The sequence below is a fragment of the Pristiophorus japonicus genome, chromosome 2 (genome assembly GCF_044704955.1).
Source record: "Pristiophorus japonicus isolate sPriJap1 chromosome 2, sPriJap1.hap1, whole genome shotgun sequence".
NCBI classification, from domain to species: domain Eukaryota; kingdom Metazoa; phylum Chordata; class Chondrichthyes; family Pristiophoridae; genus Pristiophorus; species Pristiophorus japonicus.
Window position 1 is genome coordinate 158,352,751 of NC_091978.1, and position 22,999 is coordinate 158,375,749.

Genomic DNA, 22,999 nt, shown 5'->3' on the forward strand with positions numbered 1-22,999 from the left:
CTATCTATCTCAGCCATGAATATACTCAACGATTCAGCATCCGCAGCTCTTTGGAGTAGAGAATTCCAAAGATTCATAACCCTCTGAGTGAAGAAATCTTTCCTCATCTCAGTCTTAAATGACCGAACCCTTATCCTGAGACTGTGCCCCCTAGTTCTAGACTCTCCAGCCAGGGGAAACAACCTCTCAGCATCTACCCTGAGGGTCAATCTCCCTCAGAATCTTGTATGTTTCAATGAGATCACCTCTCATTCTTCTAAACTCCAGTGAGTATTGGCCCAATCTATGGAACTGCTATTTATGTGTTGGTTTTGCTGTAGGAGTGGGATCTGGGTATGGTTATCTGTGATTTATGTTATGAGTAACCATGTATTTGAAGTTATCATTATTTTTGTGCCTGTTAAACTATTGACTTACTGGTTGAACATTTTTTAATGCAGTGGTTGGAAAACTGTAAAAGGACCTTTAGCGCAGGGGATGGTCTCCAAAGAACCAACAGGGATGCACAGGTGCGTGTCCTCATTTTTTTCTGTCCTCTCACCCCAACCCACCTTACCCATTTTTCTATTTTGCTTGTGTGCTAGGATATAGTGCAAAGCTTAGGAGAAAGTGGAAGAAGGAGCATTGGTATAATTTTTTTCATGAACAGAACGCAAGTCCATATCTCAAATGTTTTATGGTAATTATTTTACTATATGAATAATACAAATTTATGAATTCCAGTTGGATATAATTTTTACAAATGCAACTAATTGCAATGGACTTTCTCCTATAACTCAAAAACCTCTACCACTATATTAAAGATGGAGAGCATAGGAAAGCAAACATTGGCCTACCCTTAGGGATCCATATACTGTAATGTATATGCTGAGGTTTGAATACTGCATGTGGTATCACTATTTATTTGTGAATATTACTCTATAGCATATTGAATTGAACCGTATTTGTGGTTGTCTGCTTTGATTATTTAATGTCCTTGTAACTTGCTCCATATTCATGTGCATAGATAAACATGGTTTTGCAGTCATGTTGGTGAAACAAAAGTGGCTCAATAGGAACTACTTTAGGTTACTTTGTTTTCTGCACACCGAACAAAAATCAATGATCAATTGATAGTTTATTCCATTGAATGTTCTAATTAGTATGCTCAGCGTGTCTCCCAGCTGATTAGTAAAATAAACTAATTAAGTTGCTCTGTTTCACTTTCTATCATTTCATAATATTGTAAATGAAGAAGGGACCAGTTGAACATTAGAGTATAAACAGTATTGCACTTGTCCTTCCATTGTTGTGAACAGGATCACTACAGTGCATTTATTGTTGAACTATATGTTGGGCAGTTTCCACACTTCCAATGGGTAGTGCCACTCTCAGGGAGTGCATCAATTTTAATGGATGCTAAATCATCCTCTGTGCCTGCAAATATTTATAAAATGTGTTCTGATACACTATTTTGAATATAAAAGTAGTGTTTGGTCGTATCAGATGAGCTTCATTCCTACTAGTTGACATCTCCTGCATGTGAAGCAGCCAAAACAGGCCTGGTCTGAAGTTCTCGCAAAGGCCTTCATGGGAAGTTTTAGAAGACTACTTTTACAGGAACAGGAGAGGCGGGGGGGGGTGTGGTGGAGTCAAGTGCAACACCCTTACCCCTGCTGAAATGTGCTACTAGGCTTTCTGAAGTTGAAGATAGGGGTTCTGTCAGCTACATAAAATAAGCTGCTGGGAGTAACAAGCTTTTGCAGAGCTAACAATTGGTCAATGTGTGGGCATGCAGGCTGATTCACAACAATTACCTCAGAATATCAATTCCTGCTTTTCTACTTAACATTATTGTGACAAATTTAAAAAGTTAATTAGCCATTCATGGCACCACCTCTTCTGTGCTTCAAATTCTCTTTTTCTTTGCCACACATGGAAAATCTGCTAAGTGAGTTTGGGAATTGAGCTGTATGATCACATGATGCTGTGAGTATCTGCATCATCCAGTTCAATGTGATATATGCAAATACCACCATTGCTTCCAACAGCAGCAGGATATTTTGGAAATCATGATGGGCCTACTCAATACTTTAAAAGTATTGCATCTAGAACTTTCAATTCATGTCTCCTGAGAAGTTCTGAATTAAGTAAATAGTGGTTTAGAGAAATTTTGCACTGCTGTGTTGATGGAGTACTTAACTAAGGCCGCCTGAGGAAAAGAGTGTTTGAAGATCAGGCCCTCAAATCTGCCACCAAGCTCATGGTCTACAGGGCTGAAGTGATACCTGCCCTCCTGTATGGCTCAGAGACGTGGACTATATACAGTAGACACCTCAAATCGCTGGAGAAATACCACCAATGATGTCTCCGCAAGATCCTGCAAATACCCTGGGAGGACAGACGCACCAATGTTCCCGTCCTCGATCAGGCCAACATCCCCAGCATTGAAGCACTGACCACATTCGACCAGCTCCGTTGGGTGGACCACGTTGTTCGTATGCCTGACACAAGACTCCCAAAGCAAGCGCTCTACTCGGAACTCCTACACGGCAAGCGAGGCCAAGGTGGGCAGAGGAAACGTTTCAAGGACACCCTCAAAACCTCCTTGATAAAATGCAACATTCCCGACACCTCGGAGTCCCTGGCCAAAGACCGCCCGAAGTGGAGGAAGTGCATCCGGGAGGGCGCTGAGCACCTCGAGTCTTGTTGCCGAGAACATGCAGAAAACAAGCGCAGGCAGCAGAAGGAACATGTGGCAAATGAGTCCCACCCACCCTTTCCTTCAACGATGTCTGTCCCACCTGTGACAGAGACTGTAATTCTCGTATTGGACTGTCCAGTCATCTAAGAACTCACTTTTAGTGTGGAAAAAGTCTTCCTCAATTTTGAGGGACTGCCTATGATGATGATAAGTACAGGTTGAACCTCCCTTATCCGGAACCCTTGGGACCTGGCCTGTTCTGGATAAAATATTTTTCTGGACGAGGGGTGGTCACGTTAAATTGGATGGTACAGGTACTGAGCAAGGGGATGCGGCAGAGAGATCATGGGAGGGAGGAGGAGGAGGCTGTGGATCGCGGGGTCAGGCCAATGAATGCGGGAGTTGGCAGCGAGGAAGGACTTCAATTTGTTCATGTCAGAATTCTACGCATGTGCCATCCGGTGGCTGGGAATTGTTCTGGATGAGGGGTGGTTCTGGATAAGGGAGTTCTGGATAAGTGAGGTTCAACCTGTACCATCATTTTTAATGTTGGCATTTGCAACATAGAACCATAGAAGTTTACAGCACAGAGGAAGATCATTCGGCTCATTGTGTCAGTACCAACTCTGTGCTTGGGTAATCCAAGACTAACCTCACTAACTTGCATTCTTCCCATAGCCTTGTACCTTCCTCTGCTTCAAATATTTATCCAATTTTCCCGTAAAAGAAAAAATGTCTCCAATCTCTCTTGCTTTCTTTGTAATATTATATTTATGCCCCTTCTTCACTGATTCCCCAACCAAGGAAATAGTCTTTCCCTATTCCCTATTAAAAGTTTTCATAATTTAAAAAACTTCTTTCAAATCTTCTTAGCCTTTTCTGCTCCAGTGGAAATAGTTCCAGTATTTCAAGTCTCTCCTCATAACCCTGGCATCATCCTTATAAATTTACCCTGTACACTCTCACGACTTTAATTACCTTTCTATAATGAGGCGCCCAAAAACTGCGCACAGGCTGAATCAATGTTTTATATAAATTCAGAATTCCTTCTTTACTCTATGCCTCTATTTATAAAATCCAGAGTGCTATAATTTAATGGTTGCACTCAAATTGTCAGGGAATTATGATTGGAACCTCTAGGTCTCTCTCTTCATCCACACCCTTCAGTGTCATGTCATTGAGTACATGCACCCATTCCTTATTTTGTTTTCCCAAAATATATTGGGGCTGAAATTGCCTCTTTCTATAAGGCCTCTGGCCACCTGAAAGCAGTGGGCATGGGTCGGTGTGGAATGGCCGCTGAATCTCTGCGGAGGGGCTGCCATTTTGAAAATTGCCTTTCATCCAGTTTGAAGCTGTGCACGGGACCACTATGCCCATATTCCCGCTGCGGCATGCACGCACCAGCCCCTTATCGACTGGCGGCGATCCCTTCCCGAAACTGCCCCTTTCCCGGAATTGCCCAGCGGGAGCGGCCCCGCCGCTGGTCGGTGCCCCCGACAGCTTTTGCTGTCAGTACACACTCTGTGGCTTGGCAGTGCGACTGCCCTTAAAGGGGAAGTCGCACTGCCGGCGACGCCATGTTGTATTTTGTCAGCTGACTGCTAGGTTGGGCCACCAACAGGCAGCCTGGCACCCCCTCTTGGAAGCCAGGCCGAAACCCTCCAGTTTTGGTCACTAAAGTGGCTGCAGAGTTCGCAGAAGCCCTCCCCTTTAACTGAAGGGGAGAAAAGTTGTGACGCGCCAGCGTGATGCCTTGCAGCATTGGTCACTCCACCCCGCCCCCACTTCTGCCCACGCCCCGCTCCAAAATAATCCCCGAAGTGCTGAATTTCGACGGTTAGGCCACCCCATGCATTGGGGCAGCCGGAACACTTCAAGAGTGGTAGGTAATTTCGACCCCATTATCTCACACTTACCCATATTAATTTGCATCTGCTTCTTTCCTGCCCATTCTGTTCACCTGCCTATATTTTTCTGAAGCAAAACCTCCTTGTCATCAGCAATTCTCAAGATTGTTTTTCTTGTATGGACTCTGGGGATATGCCACTTCCAAACCTCCTTCAATTCAAGCAGCATCCATTTACCCCAACCTGGTTCCTGTCTGTCAACCAATTTTCTATCCATGCTGCTATAATTTCTCTACTTACACTTGAATTTTTGTAACAAATGTCTTTTGAGACATCATTGTGAACACTTTCTGAAAATTCATTGATAGTGCAGATAGTAGACCGAAATGTAGAATCAATTTGGAATTTTATACATTTTTAAAATTCAGTTCTATCTGAGCTGTACATTTTTAGTTAGGTTTTGAAGCCAATTGTTAATTTGGGGCTACACTTGCCCTTATTTAACCAGCTTTCGTGTTTACAAGGTTTCAATATAGTTGTCCAAAAACTACCAATGAATGGTGAAAGCCTCCTTTTATAAATATCATGAGTATTGAAGCATTGGGCATCAAATGAGGGAAATATTGCAAAGTAAATAGTACTTGTATTTTATAAAGTCGCAGGGCTGGATTGTCACCGCGATTTGACCCTCCGCGCGGAAACCCGCTCGGCAGGATCTTTGGGCTCCTTTTTGCAGCGGCGCTTCTAGGTACCGCCGGGGAGAGGTGTGACGACGTACAACGCCATGGATTGCGTTACCGTCGTACTTTCAGCACTCTCCGCCACGCCCAGAATACCGACAGGGTCAAACCTGTCAGTGCAGCCCTGGCAGCAGTGATAAGTATGAAGACCGACAAAAAAAGTAAGTTAAAGTTTTTATTTTTTAATTCTTTTTCAGCGATTTAGACGTAAGGGTTTTGTGAATTATTTTTTGCAATTTTTTAATCCCCGCTCTCTTTCTTCCCCCCGCCCCCCAAGACCCCTCTCACAGCGCTATCGGCCTCGGACTAAAGTTACTGAAATTCGCGGTTTGCGCCGCGAATCCTCGTGCAACGCCAACTTTATCGCGTAAAGACCGAAAGTTAGGCCTAAAACCAAAAGCACAGCGAAAACGGTAATTTTGGCATAAAACTACCGTTTGCCGAAAACCGAAAATCCAGCCCCATAGTGTAAGTAGATTCTCAATAAGGAAATGTTGAAATTCATAATTTAATGATCAGGTTTTAAACTGAAATCTACAAGTGTTCAACTTAAGTTTCCCATGATATATAAACAGAAAATGCTGGAAATACTCAGCAGGTCAGGCAGCATCTGTGGAGAGAGAAACAGAATTAACGTTTCAGGTTAGCGACCTTTCATCAGAACTGGAAAATGTTATAGATGTAACAGGTGTTAAACAAGTACAGAGGCAGGGAAAGCAGGGGAGGGGAGGAAAGAATAAAAAGGAAGGTCTGTAATCGGGTGGAAGGCAGGAGAGATTAAATGACAAGGGATGATAGTGCAAGGCAAAAGGGGTGGTAATGGGATAGAGACCCATCTTTTGCTTCTTCACGTCACTCGTGTACTTATCTAGCTTCTCCTTAAATGCATCTATGCTATTTGCCTCAACTACTCCTTGTGGTAACATGTTCCACATTCTTGCTACTCTTCGGATGAAGAAGTTTCTCTTGAATTCATTATTGGATTTACTTGCGACTATCTTATAGTTATGATCTCTAGTTTTGGACTCCCCCGCCGCCCCCCTCAGAAAGGTTTTTGCTACGTCAACTCTATCAAACTTCTTTCATTATCTTAAACACCTCTATCAGGTCACCCCTCAACCTTCTCTTTTCTAGAGAAAAGAGCCTCAGCCCGTCATCCTTTCCTGATGGGGATAACCTCTCAGTTCTGGTATCGTCATTGTAAATCTTTTTTGCACCTTAGCCAATGCCTCTATACCATTTTTAGAATATGGAGACCAGAACTGTGCATGATATTCCCAAGTATTGTCTAACCAAGTTCAATAAAAGTTTAACATAACTTCTCTGCTTTTCAGTTCTATCCCTCTAGAAATGATCCTCAGTGCTTGTTTTTTTTTAAATGGCCTTATTAACCTGCGTCACTATTTTTTGTGATTTGTGTATCTATACCCCCAGATCCATTTATTCCTCTGCCCCATTCAGACTCTTATTATCCAAGCAGTGTGTGGCCTCCTTATTCTTTCTATCAAAATGCACCATCCCACATTTATCTATATTTACATTTATTTGCCAATTAAACGCCTATTCTGCAAGCTTATTAATGGTGTCGTGTGTTGTCACATTCTTCCTTTGCATTAATTACACCTCACAATTTGGTGTCATTTGTAAATTTTGAAATTGTATTTCTGATTCCTGAGTCCAAATCATTAATGTAAATTGTTAACAACAGTGGTTCCCTGCATCAATCCCTGTGGAACAACACTTCCTATCTTTTACCCCCTATTCTCTGTTTTTTGCTTTGTAGCCAGTTGCTATCCATTCTGCTAACTATCCCCTGACTTCACATGCTCTGCCCGTGGCCATGAGTCTACTTTCCAGTACTTTATCCAAGGAGTTTTGAAAATCCAAATATATGACATCTATTGCATTACCCTTCTGTACTCTTTCTGTCACTTCTTCAAAGAATTCAACAAAGTTGATAAAGATAAAGTTGATCCCTTTGAAATCCGTGCTGAGTACTCTTTATTATGTTTTCGGTTTCTAGATGATTTTCTATTACATCGTTGAGTAAAGATTCCATTACCTTTCCTATCACTGACATTAAGATAACTGGTCTATAGTTTCCTGAACTTGTCCTATCATTCTTTTTAAATATCAAAATGATATATGACTGGTGGATACCTATGTCCCTTTTCTAATTAATTGTTTTATATATATATTTGTTTTTTATATACACTAATACAAAAGCAAAATACTGTGGATGCTGGAATCTGAAATAAAAACAGAAAATGCTAGAAATTTCAGTGGATCAGGCAGCATATGTGGAGAGAAAAGCAGAGTTTACGTTTCAGGTCGATGACCCTTCGTTTGACTATCACTATGAACAATTGCTGTCCTTCCAGCTCAGCAAAATCTTTATGTAACCATTACCACACCCTGGGAGGTAATTTCCATGGCTGTAATGGTACTGATGGTGATTTTTTTTGCTCATGTTGTGCATTGACTGATGATGTACTCTATCTCTTTATCTAAACCTGGCCACCATTAGTAACTGCGTGCAAAACTTTTGGTCAAGCCCGTTCCCAGGTGCTGCTCATGAAGATCTCCTAATAATTTAGACCTGAACCTATTTGGGATAACCACTCTTGCTCCCCACATGATACAATCGTTATCTACTGACCATTCATTCCGATGAACAAAGTATGGATGAATATCTTCCTCTGATACCTGGTTTGGCCATCCATTTACTATTTAATCATACACCTTTGACATAACTGGGTCACATTTGTTTGCCCTACCAATCTCTTCAGCTGTGACTAGCATAGATGACCTGGAAGATACATAGATGACCTGGAAGAGGGGACGGAGTGTAGTGTAACAAAATTTGCAGATGACACAAAAATTAGTGGGAAAGCGGGTTGTGTAGAGGACACAGAGAGGCTGCAAAGAGATTTAGATAGTTAAGCGAATGGGCTAAGGTTTGGCAGATGGAATACAATGTCGGAAAATGTGAGGACATCCACTTTGGAAAAAAAACAGTAAAAAGGAATATTATTTGAATGGGGAGAAATTACAACATGCTGCAGTGCAGAGGGAGCTGGGGGTCCTTCGTGTATGAATCCCAAAAAGTTAGTTTGCAGATGCCGCAGGTAATCAGGAAGGCGAATGGAATGTTGGCCTTCATTGCGAGAGGGATGGAGTACAAAAGCAGGGAGGTCCTGCTGCAACTGTACAGGGTATTGGTGAGGCCGCACCTGGAGTACTGCATGCAGTTTTGGTCACCTTACTTAAGGAAGGATATACTAGCTTTGGAGGGGGTACAGAGACGATTCACTAGGCTGATACCGGAGATGAGGGGATTACCTTATGATGATAGATTGAGTAGACTGGGTCTTTACTCGTTGGAGTTCAGAAGGATGAGGGGTGATCTTATAGAAACATTTAAAATAATGAAAGGATAGACAAGATAGAGGCAGAGAGGTTGTTTCCACTGGTTGGGGAGACTAGAACTCGGGGGCACAGCCTCAAAATACGGGGGAGCCAATTTAAAACCGAGTTGAGAAGGAATTTCTTCTCCCAGAGGGTTGTGAATCTATGGAATTCTCTGCCCAAGGCTAGCTCATTGAATGTATTCAAGTCACAGATAGATAGATTTTTAACCAATAAGGGAATTAAGGATTATGGGGAGCGGGCAGGTAAGTGGAGCTGAGTCCACGGCCAGATCAGCCATGATCTTGTTGAATGGCGGAGCAGGCTCGAGGGGCTAGATGGCCTACTCCTGTTCCTAATTCTTATGTTCTTATTATGAGAAGTAGAACACTTCTTCCCTATTGGGTGTAACTTGTGATAGGGATGGCAACCTGGACATAGCATCAGCATTACTGTGATCAGCTGATCATCTGTACTCAATGTCATACGTATGCACTGACAAAATCAAAGCCCATCTCTGTATTCGGGTTGCAGCTAAGATTGGGACTGGGGACTTTGGATGGAGGTTTGGTATCAGGGGCTTATGGTCAGTAATTATGGTAAACTTATAACCAAACAAGTATTTGTGAAACTTCTTGACCCCAAAATTCAATGTCGAAGCTTCCCTTTTGATCTGCGCATAATTCCGCTCACTGGCACCGAGTGCGTGAAGCAAAAGCAATTGGTCTCTCCTACCCACTATGTAGTACATGAGAGATCACTGCCCCAACTCCATAAGGAGAGGCGTCACACGCTAGCTCGATCTCCTTATATACGTCATTGTGAACTAACATGGTACTCTCTACTAACTGGCTTTTACACTCTTTGAATGCTGTATTGCATTCTTTTGACCACTTCCAAGGGACCTGTTTTCTCAACAGCTCACTCAGTGGATATAACAATGTAGCCAAGCTTGGAAAGAAGTTTCCGTAATAATTCAAAAGACCCAAAAATGATTGCAGTTCAGAGACATTCTTGGGAGTGGGTGTATTTCTGATTGCATCCAATTTTGCCTTGGTTGGATGTAAACCATCTTTGTCTATTCTGTACCCTAAGTACTCCACTGAAACATCTCACACTTGTGAGCAGTCAATTGTACTCCGTGCTTCTCTAGCCATTTGAGCACTTTATTCACTGCCTCATCATGGATTTGCCTGTTTGGTGTTGAAATAAGTATGTCATCCAAATAACACACTTCCCCTTCAATCCTTTGCAAAACTTGGTTCATCAGCCCCTGGAATATGTCAACAACAGAAACAATAACTTGTATTTATATAGCGCCTTTAATGTAATGAAACGTCCCAAGGCGCTTCACATGAGTACCATGCGCTAAAATTTGATACCGAGTCGCAAAAGTAGAAATTAGTGCAGGTGACTAAAACCTTGATCAAAGAGGTATGTTTTGAGGAGCATCTTGAAGGAGGAATGAGAGGTGGAGAGGTTTAGGCAGGGAGTTCCAGAACTTGGGGCCTAAGCAACAGATGGCACGGCCACCAATGATTGAACGATTATAATCAGGGATGCTCAGGAGAGCAGAATTAGAAGAGCGCAGACATCTCGGGGTGGCGGGGGGGGAGGAGACTACAGAGATAGGGAGCGGCGAGGCTATGGAGAGTTTTGAAAATAAGGAAGAGAATTTTGAAATTGAGGCATTGCTTAATCAGAAGCCAATGTAAGTCAACGAGCACAGGGGTGATGGATGAGCGGGACTTGGTGCGAGTTAGGACACACGCAGCCGAGTTTTGGATCACTTCCAGTTTACATAGGGTAGAATGTGGGAGGCCATCCAAGAGTGCATTGGAATAGTCAAGTCTAGAAGTAACAAAGGCATGGATGAGGGTTTCAGCAACAGATGAGCTGAGGCAAGAGCAGAGACGAGTGATGTTACGCATGTTGAAATAGGCAGTCTTAGTTATGCTGCGGATATGTGGTCGAAAGCTCATTTAAGGGTCAAATTTGACGCCAAAGTTGCAAACAGTCTGGGGAGGGGGCGGAAGACACTCCAAATGGTAGCCTATTGAACTGATATAGGCATAGGTGAGTATTTATAATCAAGCATAACTTGGACTCTTCATCTAACTCAAATTGTACGTAAGCGTTTGTTAGATCTAACTTTGAAAAGATCTGGCCATCTGTCAACGTTGTGAACAAATCTTCCAGATTTGGCAACATATTGGGTAGATTATACTCTAGAACCTGGTTTACGGTTACCTTATAATCACCACACAACCTTACCTTAGCATCTGACCTAGGTACAACAACAATGGGTATAGCCCAATTACTCAGATCAACCTTAGACATAATGGGCTCAAAATTGGCCAGAAGTTGCTCCATTTTTTTTTGGGCAACTGGATTTTTCTGGAGCATCTTAAAACTCCCCATTTTGCACATTCCCCCAATTTGCACCAGCGTAAGTGAGTTAGTTATGATTTTCTTTAGTTTAGTTTAGTTTTTCTCAAAAGGGGGCATCACCAGCCACCTATGCCAGTTTTGGCCATTTAGGCCACTTTGGTCAGCTAATAGTTACTCCAAATCTACTTAGGTCAGCGTATGTGGCCACTTGTGAAAACCCTTGGAGAATTAAGAAATCAGCGCAGGTAGGTACATCGGAGGCCAGCAGAACTTAATGACTTGACTAAAGAATGTGAATAGGATCAAACAGCTATTCAGGACATCATATGACAAACTTCACAAAGTTAATTTACTATACAACAGAAGCATTCATGGAAGTTTAAACTACAAAAATAAAAGAAGTAAAAGATGGTTGAATTAAATTGCCCTAATCTCTCAACTAATTTAAACAACTATTTGTTTGCAATGATTATACTGGACCAAAATTGAGCCCATACTATCTAAATAAAGTCTACTTCAATAAATAAGAGATTCTCTCAGCGTTCCTCCGTCACTTATGTTCTTCTTTCACAATAGCACCAGGTAAATAGGCTTGACAAATGGTCACCACTATTCACAAGAGACAAAACATATTTACATAATTTTTTCAAAATATCCAAATAAAAAAAATAGAAGCAAGTCAGTCCTACCCTACCTTCACCTTCAGCCCAGGAAGGCAGCGAGCCAGCCTGTGCGGTAGCCACTCAGCCTGGGACAGGGGCAGGTCGCACCAGCAGCCGGTATAATGATGATGATGATCGGGTCCCACGCTGCAGCACGCACAGAGGCTGGGGACAAGGAGCTACTGCGCATGCGCGCGCATTCCACTGTTTTCAGTGCGGGACGCTGGCTCCGCCCCCGACCACGGTGCGCGAAGACCTGGGAGAGGCTGGACAGCAGCCAAAGTGGGGAGCGATTTTTTTTTTTTCCAGAGCACTTTTCAACGCAGAAAAGCAGCGCATCTCCAGTGAGTGCGGCAAAAAAGGGGTGGGCCAATTTTGAGCCCAATGTTCTCAGTTCCTAGTCTTTTGAGTTCTTGCCCAACTTTCTCCTTAAGTGCGTATGGTATGGGACGTGGCTTGCAGTAAACTGGTCTTGTGTCCTTCTTGCACGCGCCTTGAAGTCTTGGATCGGACTGCCTGTTTCGCGGATCATCTTTGGATACTGATTGATGACATCATCTATCAATGCCAATTTCGCTTCCATGCGAAAAATCTCATTCCAATCCAGCTTCAGTAATCCCAACCAATTTCTGCTTGTCTCCTGCCGTTACTATGAGAGGCGAGCTCTGATACTGAGCCTTATATTTCGCTGGTATGATGACACTTCCTACTAAAGGAATTTGCTCTCCTGAGTAGCCTTGCAGCTCTACCTTTGATTTCTCTAGTCGATAATCACACATCTTGTCGCGATTCCAGTACTATGCTCTCAGATGCATCAGTGTCTATTTTCATGGTATCCTGGTTCCTGCGATGTGTACTTGGATGATACTTCACGAATCCCTGTTCGATACCTTTGTGTTCCTGATGATGTGAAGCTCTGCGTCCTGCTGCTTCTCTTCGGTATGTAGTGTCTGGCGATTTCTGCTTCTAGCATTGCCAGTCAGTTTACTCTTCAATCGGCACGTCTTCACAAGCTGCCCAGTTGTCTTGCTGTAGAAACGCTCTGCCTTCACATATGGACAGCTTTGAGCAATGTGTTGTCCCAGGCACCGATAACATGATTTCAATGCACTGTTTTATGGCACTTGCTTTGCTAAGCCTGTGTGGTAGCCGGTGTGCAATGGCCACTCCACGTTAAAAGAACTCACACCTGGAACGTCGGGAACCTCATGGATAACTCAAACAGCGACAGACCGGATCGCCGCACCGCCATCGTTACCTGGGAACTTAGACGCTTCGATGTCGACGTCGCCACCCTAAGTGAGACCCGGTAAGAGAGCCCTTTACAGCCAGCGCCTCACTGCTACTCTGGCGACCCTTGATGACCCCGAAACGTAGAGTGCCCACAGCGCTTGGTCTGCCCTCCAGGCCTCCATAACCGGTGCCTGCGAAGAGACGCTCGGTCACTCAACCAGGACGTCAGCTCAAAGAACAAGGTGGCGGTTACACCACCTTCTGGAAAGGCAAACCAGAAGAAGAACGCCGCCTCCACGAAGTCAGTTTTGATATCAAGAACAAGCTGGTTGACCACCTCAGAGACTCCCCCGGCGGGATTATCGAATGTCTCATGACTCTCCAGCTCACCCTATCCCCGAACCAGAGCGCCACAGTTATCAGTGCGTACGCCCCAACACTCGATGCAACAGATGAGGCCAAAGAGGGATTTTACTCCAGCCTTGAACAATCCCTGTCCCGCGTCCCTATGGACGACAAACCTCCTTGGCGACTTCAACGCCAGAGTCAGGCAGGACACAGACCTCTGGAGAGGCACGATTGGCAGAGGGGGTAGGGAAAACCAACTCCAGCGGTACCCTACCCCTGACAAGATGCCTAGAACACGACCTTGTCATCACCAACACCTTGTTCCGCCAGAGGGACAAGTACAAGGCATCGTGGCAACAACCTCGCTCCAAGCACTGGCAGCTGCTCAACTACGTCATCATTCGAGCAAGGGAACGCAAGGATGTGCGCATCACCCGCGCCATGATGGGAGCTGACGACTGCTGGACGGATCACCGACTAATCCGTTCCATCATCAACATTAATATAGCCCCAAAGCGACAATGGCAACAGAAGCAACGCCGGGGCACTCAAAGACCCAGCTAAGAGAGCCCTCCACAGCCAGCGTCTCACTGCTAATCTGGCGACCCTTGATGACCCCGAGACGCAGAGTGCCCACAGCGCTTGGTCTGTCCTCCAGGCCTCCATAACCGATGCCTGCGAAGAGACGCTCGGTCACTCAACCAGGAAACACCAGGACTTGTTTGATGAGAGTGACCAGGAGATCCAAGAGCTCATAAACCGCAAGCGCAGGGCATTTCTGAACCTAAAACAACACAACTCGGGAGCAGCAAAGCAGCATTACAGATGGCTTAAGGCCGAGATCCAACAAAAAACCGGCAACCTAAAGAATAGATGGTGGGTGGAGAAAGCACAGGAGATTCAGCAGCTGGCCGACAGCCATGACGATTCCACCGCAGTCAAGTCCACCAAGCCAAGGCCCCACCCCATTGCTGGCCAAGAATGGGGAGACACTCATCAAGGACACCGCGGCAGTCAGGACCCGCTGGAAGGAGCACTTCATCGAGAATCTGCCTTTGACACGAGTGTTCTCAACTCCATCCCGCAGCATGCTACCCGCCACCATCTCAGCAAAACCCCAGCCCTGCACGAGGTAGAAAAGGCCATCCATCAGCTCAAGTATAACAAGGCATAACTAAAGTATGGTGGAGACACACTATTGACATGAATGCATGACCTCATCTCTCTCATCTGGAAGGAGGAGAGCATGCCGGGAGATCTCAGATGCAGTAATCGTGACCACCTTTAAAAATGGGACAAGTCCGACTGCGGCAACTACAGAGTTATCAGCCATTGGGAAAGTCATCGATAGAATCCTCCTTAACCGTCTTTTCCCTGTGGCTGAGGAGTTCCTCCCGGAGTCACAGTGCGGATTCCGTCCACTACGGGGTACAATGGACATGATCTTTACGGCACGACAACTGCAAGAGAACAGCACCAACCCTTGTACATTGTCTTCTTTGACCTTACAAAGGCCTTTGACACTGTTAACCGCGAGGGACTATGGAGCATGCTCCTCCGTTTCGGCTGCCCCCAAAAGTTTTCCACCATCCTCCGCCTGCTCCACGATGATATGCAAGCCGTGATCCTGACCAACGGATCCCCCACAGGCCCAATCTACATCTGGACCGGGGTCTATCAGGGCTGCGTCATCGCGCCAATCCTCTTCTCGGAACTGAACTATAGAACCAGTGGGAACCTGTTCAATCTTCGTCGCCTCCAGGCTAGATCCAAGACTGTCCCATCCTCTGTCATCGAACTACGGTACACGGACAACGCTTGCGTCTGCGCACAGAGGCTGAACTCCAAGCCATCTTCACCGAGGCGTACGAAAGCACGGGCCTTACACTAAACATCTGTAAGACAAAGATCCTCCACCAACCTGACCCCGGCAGACAGCACTGCCCCCCCCTAGTCATCAAGATCCACAGCGCGACCTTGGACAACATGGACCACTTTCCATACCTCGGGAGCCTATTATCAGCAAGGGCAGACATCGACGACGAAGTTCAACACCGCCTCCAGTGCGCCAGCGCAGCCTTCGGTCGCCTGAAGAAGAGAGAATGTTTGAAGATCAGGCCCTCAAATCTGGCACCAAGCTTATGGTCTACAGCGCAGTAGTGATACCCACCCTCCTGTATGGCTGAGACCATATACAATAGACACCTCAAATCACTGGAGAAATACCACCAACGATGTCTCCGCAAGATCCTGCAAATTCCCTGGAAGGATTCTCGATCAGGCTAACATCCCCAGCATCAAAGCACTAACCACGCTCAGCCAGCTCCGTTGGGCGGGCCCTATTGTCCGCATGCCCGACACAAGACTCCCAAAGCAAACACTCTACTTGGAACTCCTACACGGCAAGCGAGCCCCAGGTGGATGGAGGAAATGTTACAAGGGACACCCTCAAAGCCTCCTTGATAAAGTGCAACATCCCACTGACACCTGGGAGTCCCTGGCCAAAGACCGCCCTAAGTGGAGGAAGTGCATCCAGGGGGGCGCTTAGCACCTCGAGTCCCATCGCCGAGAGCATGCAGAAATCAAGCGCAGGTAGCGGAAAGAGTGTGCGGCAAACCAGACACCCCACCCACCCTTTCCTTCAACAACTGTCTGTGCCACCTGTGACAGAGACTGTAATTCCCGTATTGGACTGTTCAGTCACCTAAGAGCTCATTTTTAGAGTGGAAGCAAGTCTTCCTCGATTTCGAGGACTGCCTATGATAATGATGCACTGTTACCGTAGCCAGTTGCTGAGACCTTGGCGTCCAACTGCCTTTTACTTTTAGCCTGCAGCTGATTCACTTCGATTGTCTGACAACTAGAAATGGCGCGAAATTCTCGGGAATATCGGTCGGCCATATCCATCGACATAGCTGTCCGACAAGCTAAATCAAAAGTCAAATTGGGGATTGTCAACAATTTACTTCTGATATGTTCATTTTTCAACCCACAAACAAAGCAGTCACGCAAAGCTCAGTTGTGAAAGTTTCCAAAATGACAGTGAATGGATAGCTTTTTTAAAGCTACAATGTACTCACTGATACCCTTGTCATTTAATTGATCACGTTTCCCAAAACGATAACTTTCAGCAATTTCCAGGGGCTCAGGACTGTTCGAACTTCCTTCAGTGGCGGCATGTTCTTCGGCTTGGTGGGAACAAGCAAATTTTGCAGGGTTCATGCACCTTGGGACCAAAAAAAAAAAAGCCAGTTTCCTTTCTAAAACCACTCAGTTATGGTTTACATCTTCGGGGACTTCGATGATACTATTCACGGTGAAAAATATTCCTAACTGCTTCACAAACGCTCCGAAAGTGTCTCGGTTGCGATCAAACTCACCCAAGCGCCCTATTAGTCCCATAGGCATGGCCATCTGGACTCTGGCATCATTGACAGTTTAGCCACGTACGCTCGAAATTTACCTCAGATTTTGAAGTTTTCTGCGAAATGAAGAACATCTAACAGTCCCTCCGTCAGTTGGCAGGATTATCCTCCAACAAAAATTTCAGCTAGTGAATCCGCAATCCCATCCTCATTGCCAATTCTGTGATATCTTGAGACACAACATATATATAGAACTGCACAACATGGTTTTTGGTAAGAACTGTACTGCCCATGTGCTTTATTACAGTTTTGATCTCTATTGCCTAGCTATTCCCCCACACTTACTTCTCTTACCTGCTCTTAACAGTTTAACAAAAACAGATTATCTGGTCATTATCACATTGCTGTTTGTGGGAGCTTGCTGAGTGCAAATTGGCTGCCACGTTTCCTACATTACAACAGTGACTACATTTCAAAATTACTTCATTGGCTGTAAAGCACTTGGGATATCCCGTGGTCGTGAAAGGCATTATGTAAATGCAAGTCTTTCTTTTGCTCTGCTTAATTTCCCAATACTTGATCCAGTAGTGATTTCTGTCTTGTCGGGCTTCTTGCGTACTGGTAAGAAAAGAATTCTGAACACATTGTTAAAACTCTATTCCCCTTTCTGTACCTCTTGCCAGTTTATTTGGAGGTAGTAGAAATCTCCCATGGTTATTATTCTATATAAATCACCCAACACTGCCTGAAATGTGTAATTTGATGCAGTCAGCTCTACTGGGTGGGAATGTACAAGGGGCCCACCTCTGGGGCTCTATCATTACAAATCTGTGAGATGTTAACCATATCCCCTGGTTTACAGCGCCTTCAGGAGAAGAAGGTAAAGGCTTTGTTTTGTTACACCGCCGGTACAATTAATGAAGAAGTGTAATTTGATGCAGTCAGGCTGTAGATTGACAGAACTGCATTGAAGTTCTCTATATGGCTAAGTGCAGACCTCAACAATGTTTGGCGCATCAACACAGCACTAACACTCGTATCGGACTTGAGCGACATCACATGTATGCACGTCGTCAGCCTGGCAGCAGTGTTAATATTCACTCCTTTTATTATGGTGTTTTCATTCAACGAATGACTGACTAAAACTTCTAAAAAGTCCATAAATTTTAGTAAAAATACATTAAAGAGCATTCATTCTTTTGGATTTAAAAAGTTAAATTGCTAACATAAGGAATTGAACCAATATTGGCTGCACCCAGCACCTCTAGTAGGGTGCTTCGTAACAAATATGTTTGTTGCTCTGTTGTTTCATTTATGTGAATACTTTGAGGTATATGTTATTTCTACTCTTGTTTCTGTGCAGATCTCTCTCATCCTACTGTTTATTGAAGCTTATCTCACTCTGGTTTCTGTCAACTAATGACTTCATACTCCCAGCTTGCTGTGTCACTTAAGAGGTTATCAAGCGACTAGAGTTACACATAGGCCAGAATGAGACATCAGCAGGATAAGAGTGATCAAAGGCCATTTTGAAGGAAGCTGAGGAAATCAGACCATTCAGACAATGGGCATTAAAAGCAATTGTGTTATCTGAACTTCATTTACTGGGTAAAAATGACTGTACAGAAATGCTAAGGAGTAAACAGAGTCCTTTCACGTGTCACTATCGCTTCTGCTTTTAGTGGGAATTGAACCTTTTTGCAATAGAAAGTTAGTAATAATGCAATTACGCAAGATTTTAGCTAAGTGGTAATAGATGTTGGCACTATTTTACTCCAGAATAATATTTAATACGGGAGCTTTGTATACTGTTAAGCAGTTGCAAAAAAATCATTTAAATTAACTCATTTTAACAAAGGGTAAATGATTTGTTTACTGGCAAGGGAAAGCAGAACAGCCAGATGCCAAGAGACATGAGAACATTTTTGCAGTGTAATGATGTCTCCAGAGATGATAATAGTGTTCAGCAAATGCAGACCAGATGTGTATAGGCAGTATCTGTTTAAAAATCCAATATTTAATTGAAAACTTTAAATCAACAGTGATGATCTAACGTTTGTCCGAGTGAACTGTTGACTGTTTAAATCTGAATTTAAATGTTGCTCTTGTATTTTTCTTCCTACTCTGAGATTACAGTTTGCACTATTTACAGTTTGTAATGTGCAACATAGGAAATGTGGACATATCTTGATTTTGAGTTATAGATTGTTTTCCTGGTCTTTTCTGATAGGCAAGATCTTTAAAATACCTATAGACAAGGAAGTGTAGAATTATTTTTAAAAACAAATGTGTTATATACAAGGAACATGTGTTGTATCAGCAAGGAAAGAATCTAAAATTTCCTCCTGGTCATATTGGCAACCTGCAAAAATTAATTATATGACAGTGACTCACAGCACGGCTGTGATTAATAAGGTTAGAAACATAGAAACTTAGAAAATAGGTGCAGGAGTAGGCCATTCGGCCCTTCTAGCCTGCACCGCCATTCAATGAGTTCATGGCTGAACATTCAACTTCAGTACCCCATTCCTGCTTTCTCGCCATACTCCTTGATCCCGCTAGTAGTAAGGACTTCATCTAACTCCTTTTTGAATATATTTAGTGAATTGTTAGAAGATAAATGTGTTCCCTTTTGGTCCTTCAAAAATACTGCATGGCTAGATTCCTGCAGTCGTGTCATTTTAAGAAACTCTTTGATAGGCTTGCCTTCGGTATAATGTGACTCAGATTTATATCATTCATTTTGTACCAAGAGAGTCATTTTAGAGAGAGCGTTGAATGTATATAATGCTTTATTAATAAAAAGGACATACAAGATTCTTAAAAATCCAGATTTTAACTAAAGGCAATCAATAAAATAAATATTTAATCTTCCCTTAATTCTGTGTTATAATTTTATTGCGAGACTTTAATAATATCAGTTAAACCCATTTTTGGATGGAAATATTAGTTTGACAATTTTATCACAGCGTTACCATTAAACCTGTAATTGAACTTGCATATGTAGATGTGATTTTGAAGAAATCTAAGATAATTTAAGAAATAAGATTTTACTAACTTGGCAACTGCAAATAGGTTTCCATTATGTTTGAGCAGTGTAATCCTATGGTGGAGCAATTCATAACTCTGCAGCCTATTGTATTGTAAACTTACCACAAAACCAAAAATGATATGTTACATATTAGTACCTGCTTAATATGAAATGTTTAAAATCAGGTTTTAATTGAGGAAGGGGGCTTTATGAAATGACTTAGATGAGTTAAAAATTCATGTGAAAATGCTAAATATCACTAGGGATTTGGGTTCAACCTGTAGCAGAAGTTAATTTGTAAATTGGTTCTGATAACACTGGGACATCTTTGACCTTGTGTGAGGTTTAACTGTCACTAATTCTTGATCTCTTTTTCTTTCCTTGTTTTGTGACTTCACCTTGCTTAGCAAATGGAAGTTCTAGCAGTAAGTGATGGTTCTTGTCTTCTAGACATGTTAACAGTGTCGGAATCGCAAACTGACCCTTCTTTGCCGTGTTTACATTTGTAACCCTGTAATGTGTCTGTCATCATTCATATATGTGTATACATGTTACGCAGCTGCCAAAGAACGCTATGTGTTGCTTCCATGTTGTTTATGATGCTAGTCATGCCAAGATAATCTCCTTTCATTGAACATCTATAGTAAGTATATTAAATAGATTTTATTTTGCTACCCCGGTGTTGATAAAATGACATCCAGCTGTGAGTACTGAGGTAAATAACATCGTAAGTATCGAGTCTTTGACTTTATAAACCATATATATGGAAAGTTGGTCAGTGGTTGTTCTTGATCAGTGCACGTACGAATAAGACATCTACTGTTGTTGGAACTGATGGCATGCTTCAAAAATTAAAGTTGATGACTTTTTAAACTAGTGAGCAGTGATGAAACAATATGAAAGTCTAATTTTTTAAATCTCTACTCTCTCTAGGATACCAATATTGTTGTTTGTGCTGAATATAGGTATTCTAAAAGATTTTATAAATCTAACTTAAAATAGGCCTATTTTTCTAACAATTTAGACCATGAACAATTGTTACTTAGTTTTAAATTTCAAATTTAAGTACAGTGTGACTGAAATGTATAAAGTATTACCTTTGTTTTCATGTCTAATCAATAATCAAAGTCTCAAATTTAAAATATGGAAATGTTCAGACAAACCAAGTTTGTTGTCATACCCTTAAAGAAAAACAAATTTCTATGACAACTGGTGTTCTATTATCAGATTTAAGAATTCTTTATTTTCCTTCTAAATGTATTAAATTTGATAATTATGGCAGAATGATGTAAACAATATAGAATGCGTAAATTATTATCCAATAATAATTAATTTAAATTTGGAATAATAAGTTTTTTTTAAATCAGAGTTTATTTATCTTCCAGTATGTAAAAATTACTAAAATTGTACATTAATAACAGATATATGTGGAGAATATTCAATGAATCTCACTGTTGTTGAAAATCGTTCTGGTTTCTCACTGTTTTTATCACGTACTGTGGTTTGTGTGTTTCTGTACCAAAACATATTTAAGATGTTTCCTATAGGAACATAAGAAATAGGAGCAGGAGTAGGCCATACGGCCCCTCGAGCCTGCTCCACCATTCAATAAGATCATGGCTGATCTGATCATGGACTCAGCTCCACTTCCCCGCCCGCTCCCCATAACCCCTTATCTCCTTATTGTTTAAGAAACTCTCTATTTCTGTCTTAAATTTATTTAATGTCCCAGCTTTCACAGCTCTCTGAGGCAGCGAATTCCACAGATTTACAACCCTCAGAGAAAATAAATTTCTCCTCTTCTCCTCTTCTCTGTTTTAAATGGCCCCTTATTCTAAGATCGTGCCCTCTACTTTTGTCTCCCCCATCAGTGGAAACATCCTCTCTGCATCCACCTTGTCAAGCCCCCTCATAATCTTATAAGTTTCGATAAGATCGCCTCTCATTCTTCTGAAATCCAATGAGTAGAGGCCCAACCTACTCAACCTTTCCTCATAAGTCAACCCCCTCATCCCCAGAATTAACCTAGTGAACCTTCTCTGAACTGCCTCCAAAGCAAGTATATCCTTTCGTAAATACGGAAACCAAAACTGCACGCAGTATTCCAGGTGTGGCCTCACCAGTACTTTATATAGCTGTAGTAAGACTTCCCTGCTTTTATACTCCATCCGCTTTGCAATAAAGGCCAAGATACCATTGGCCTTCCTGATCACTTGCTGTACCTGCATACTATCCTTTTGTGTTTCATGCACAAGTACCCCCAGGTCCCGCTGTACTGCGGCACTTTGCAATCTTTCTCCATTTAAATAATAACTTGCTCTTTGATTTTTTTTCTGCCAAAGTGCATGACCTCACACTTTCCAACATTATACTCCACCTGCCAAATTTTTGCCCACTCACTTAGCCTGTCTATGTCCTTTTGCAGATTTGTTGTGTCCTCCTCACACATTGCTTTTCCTTCCATCTTTGTATCAGCAGCAAACTTGGCTATGTTACACTCAGTCCCTTCTTTCAAGTCGTTAATATAGATTGTAAATAGTTGGGATCCCAGCACTGATCCCTGCGGCACCTCACTAGTTACTGGTTGCCAACCAGAGAATGAACCATTTATCCCGACACTCTTTTCTGTTCGTTAGCCAATCCTCTATCCATGCTAATATATTACCCCCAACCCCATGAACCTTTATCTTGTGCAGCAACCTTTTATGTGGCACCTTGTCAATTGCCTTCTGGAAGTCCAAATACACCACATCCACTGGTTCCCCTTTATCCACCCTGTTTGTTACATCCTCAAAGAACTCCAGCAAATTTGTCAAACATGACTTCCCCTTCATAAATCCACGCCGACTCTGCCTGACCGAATTTTGCTTTTCCAAATATCCTACGACTGCTTCTTTAATAATGGACTCCAACATTTTCCCAACCACAGATGTTAGGCTAACTGGTCTATAGTTTCCTGCTTTTTTTTTCTGCCTCCTTTTTGAAAAAAAGGCGTTACATTTGCAGTTTTCCAATCTGCTGGGACCTCCCCAGAATCCAAGGAATTTTGGTAAATTACAACCAATGCATCCACAATCCCTGCCGCTACTTCTCTTAAGACCCTAGGATGCAAGCCAACAGGTCCAGGGAATTTATCCGCCTTTAGTCCCATTATGATTGTGTTAAGTGCCTCCCCCCTATAGCCCCTTGACTATCCACTGTCGGAATATTGTTAGTGTCCTCTACCATAAAGACTGATACAAAATATTTGTTCAGAGTTTCTGCCATCTCCATGTTCCCCATTACTAA

At 42.9% G+C, this 22,999-nt stretch overlaps 1 protein-coding gene across 8 annotated transcripts in view; it reads left to right on the plus strand.

The window, feature by feature from the left end:
* The window catches only part of fryl (furry homolog, like), a 693,453-nt gene that overhangs the window by 635,959 nt on the left and 34,495 nt on the right, over positions 1–22,999 (plus strand). For 6 of the 8 annotated variants that reach the window (XM_070870121.1, XM_070870109.1, XM_070870094.1 and 3 more), the window contains 2 exons: positions 441–509; positions 20,119–20,136. In XM_070870121.1, coding sequence (XP_070726222.1) covers positions 441–509; positions 20,119–20,136 — 87 coding nt within the window. The remainder of the gene's footprint in view (positions 1–440; positions 510–20,118; positions 20,137–22,999) is intronic. The other 2 variants (XM_070870097.1, XM_070870122.1) reach the window with 1 other exon arrangement.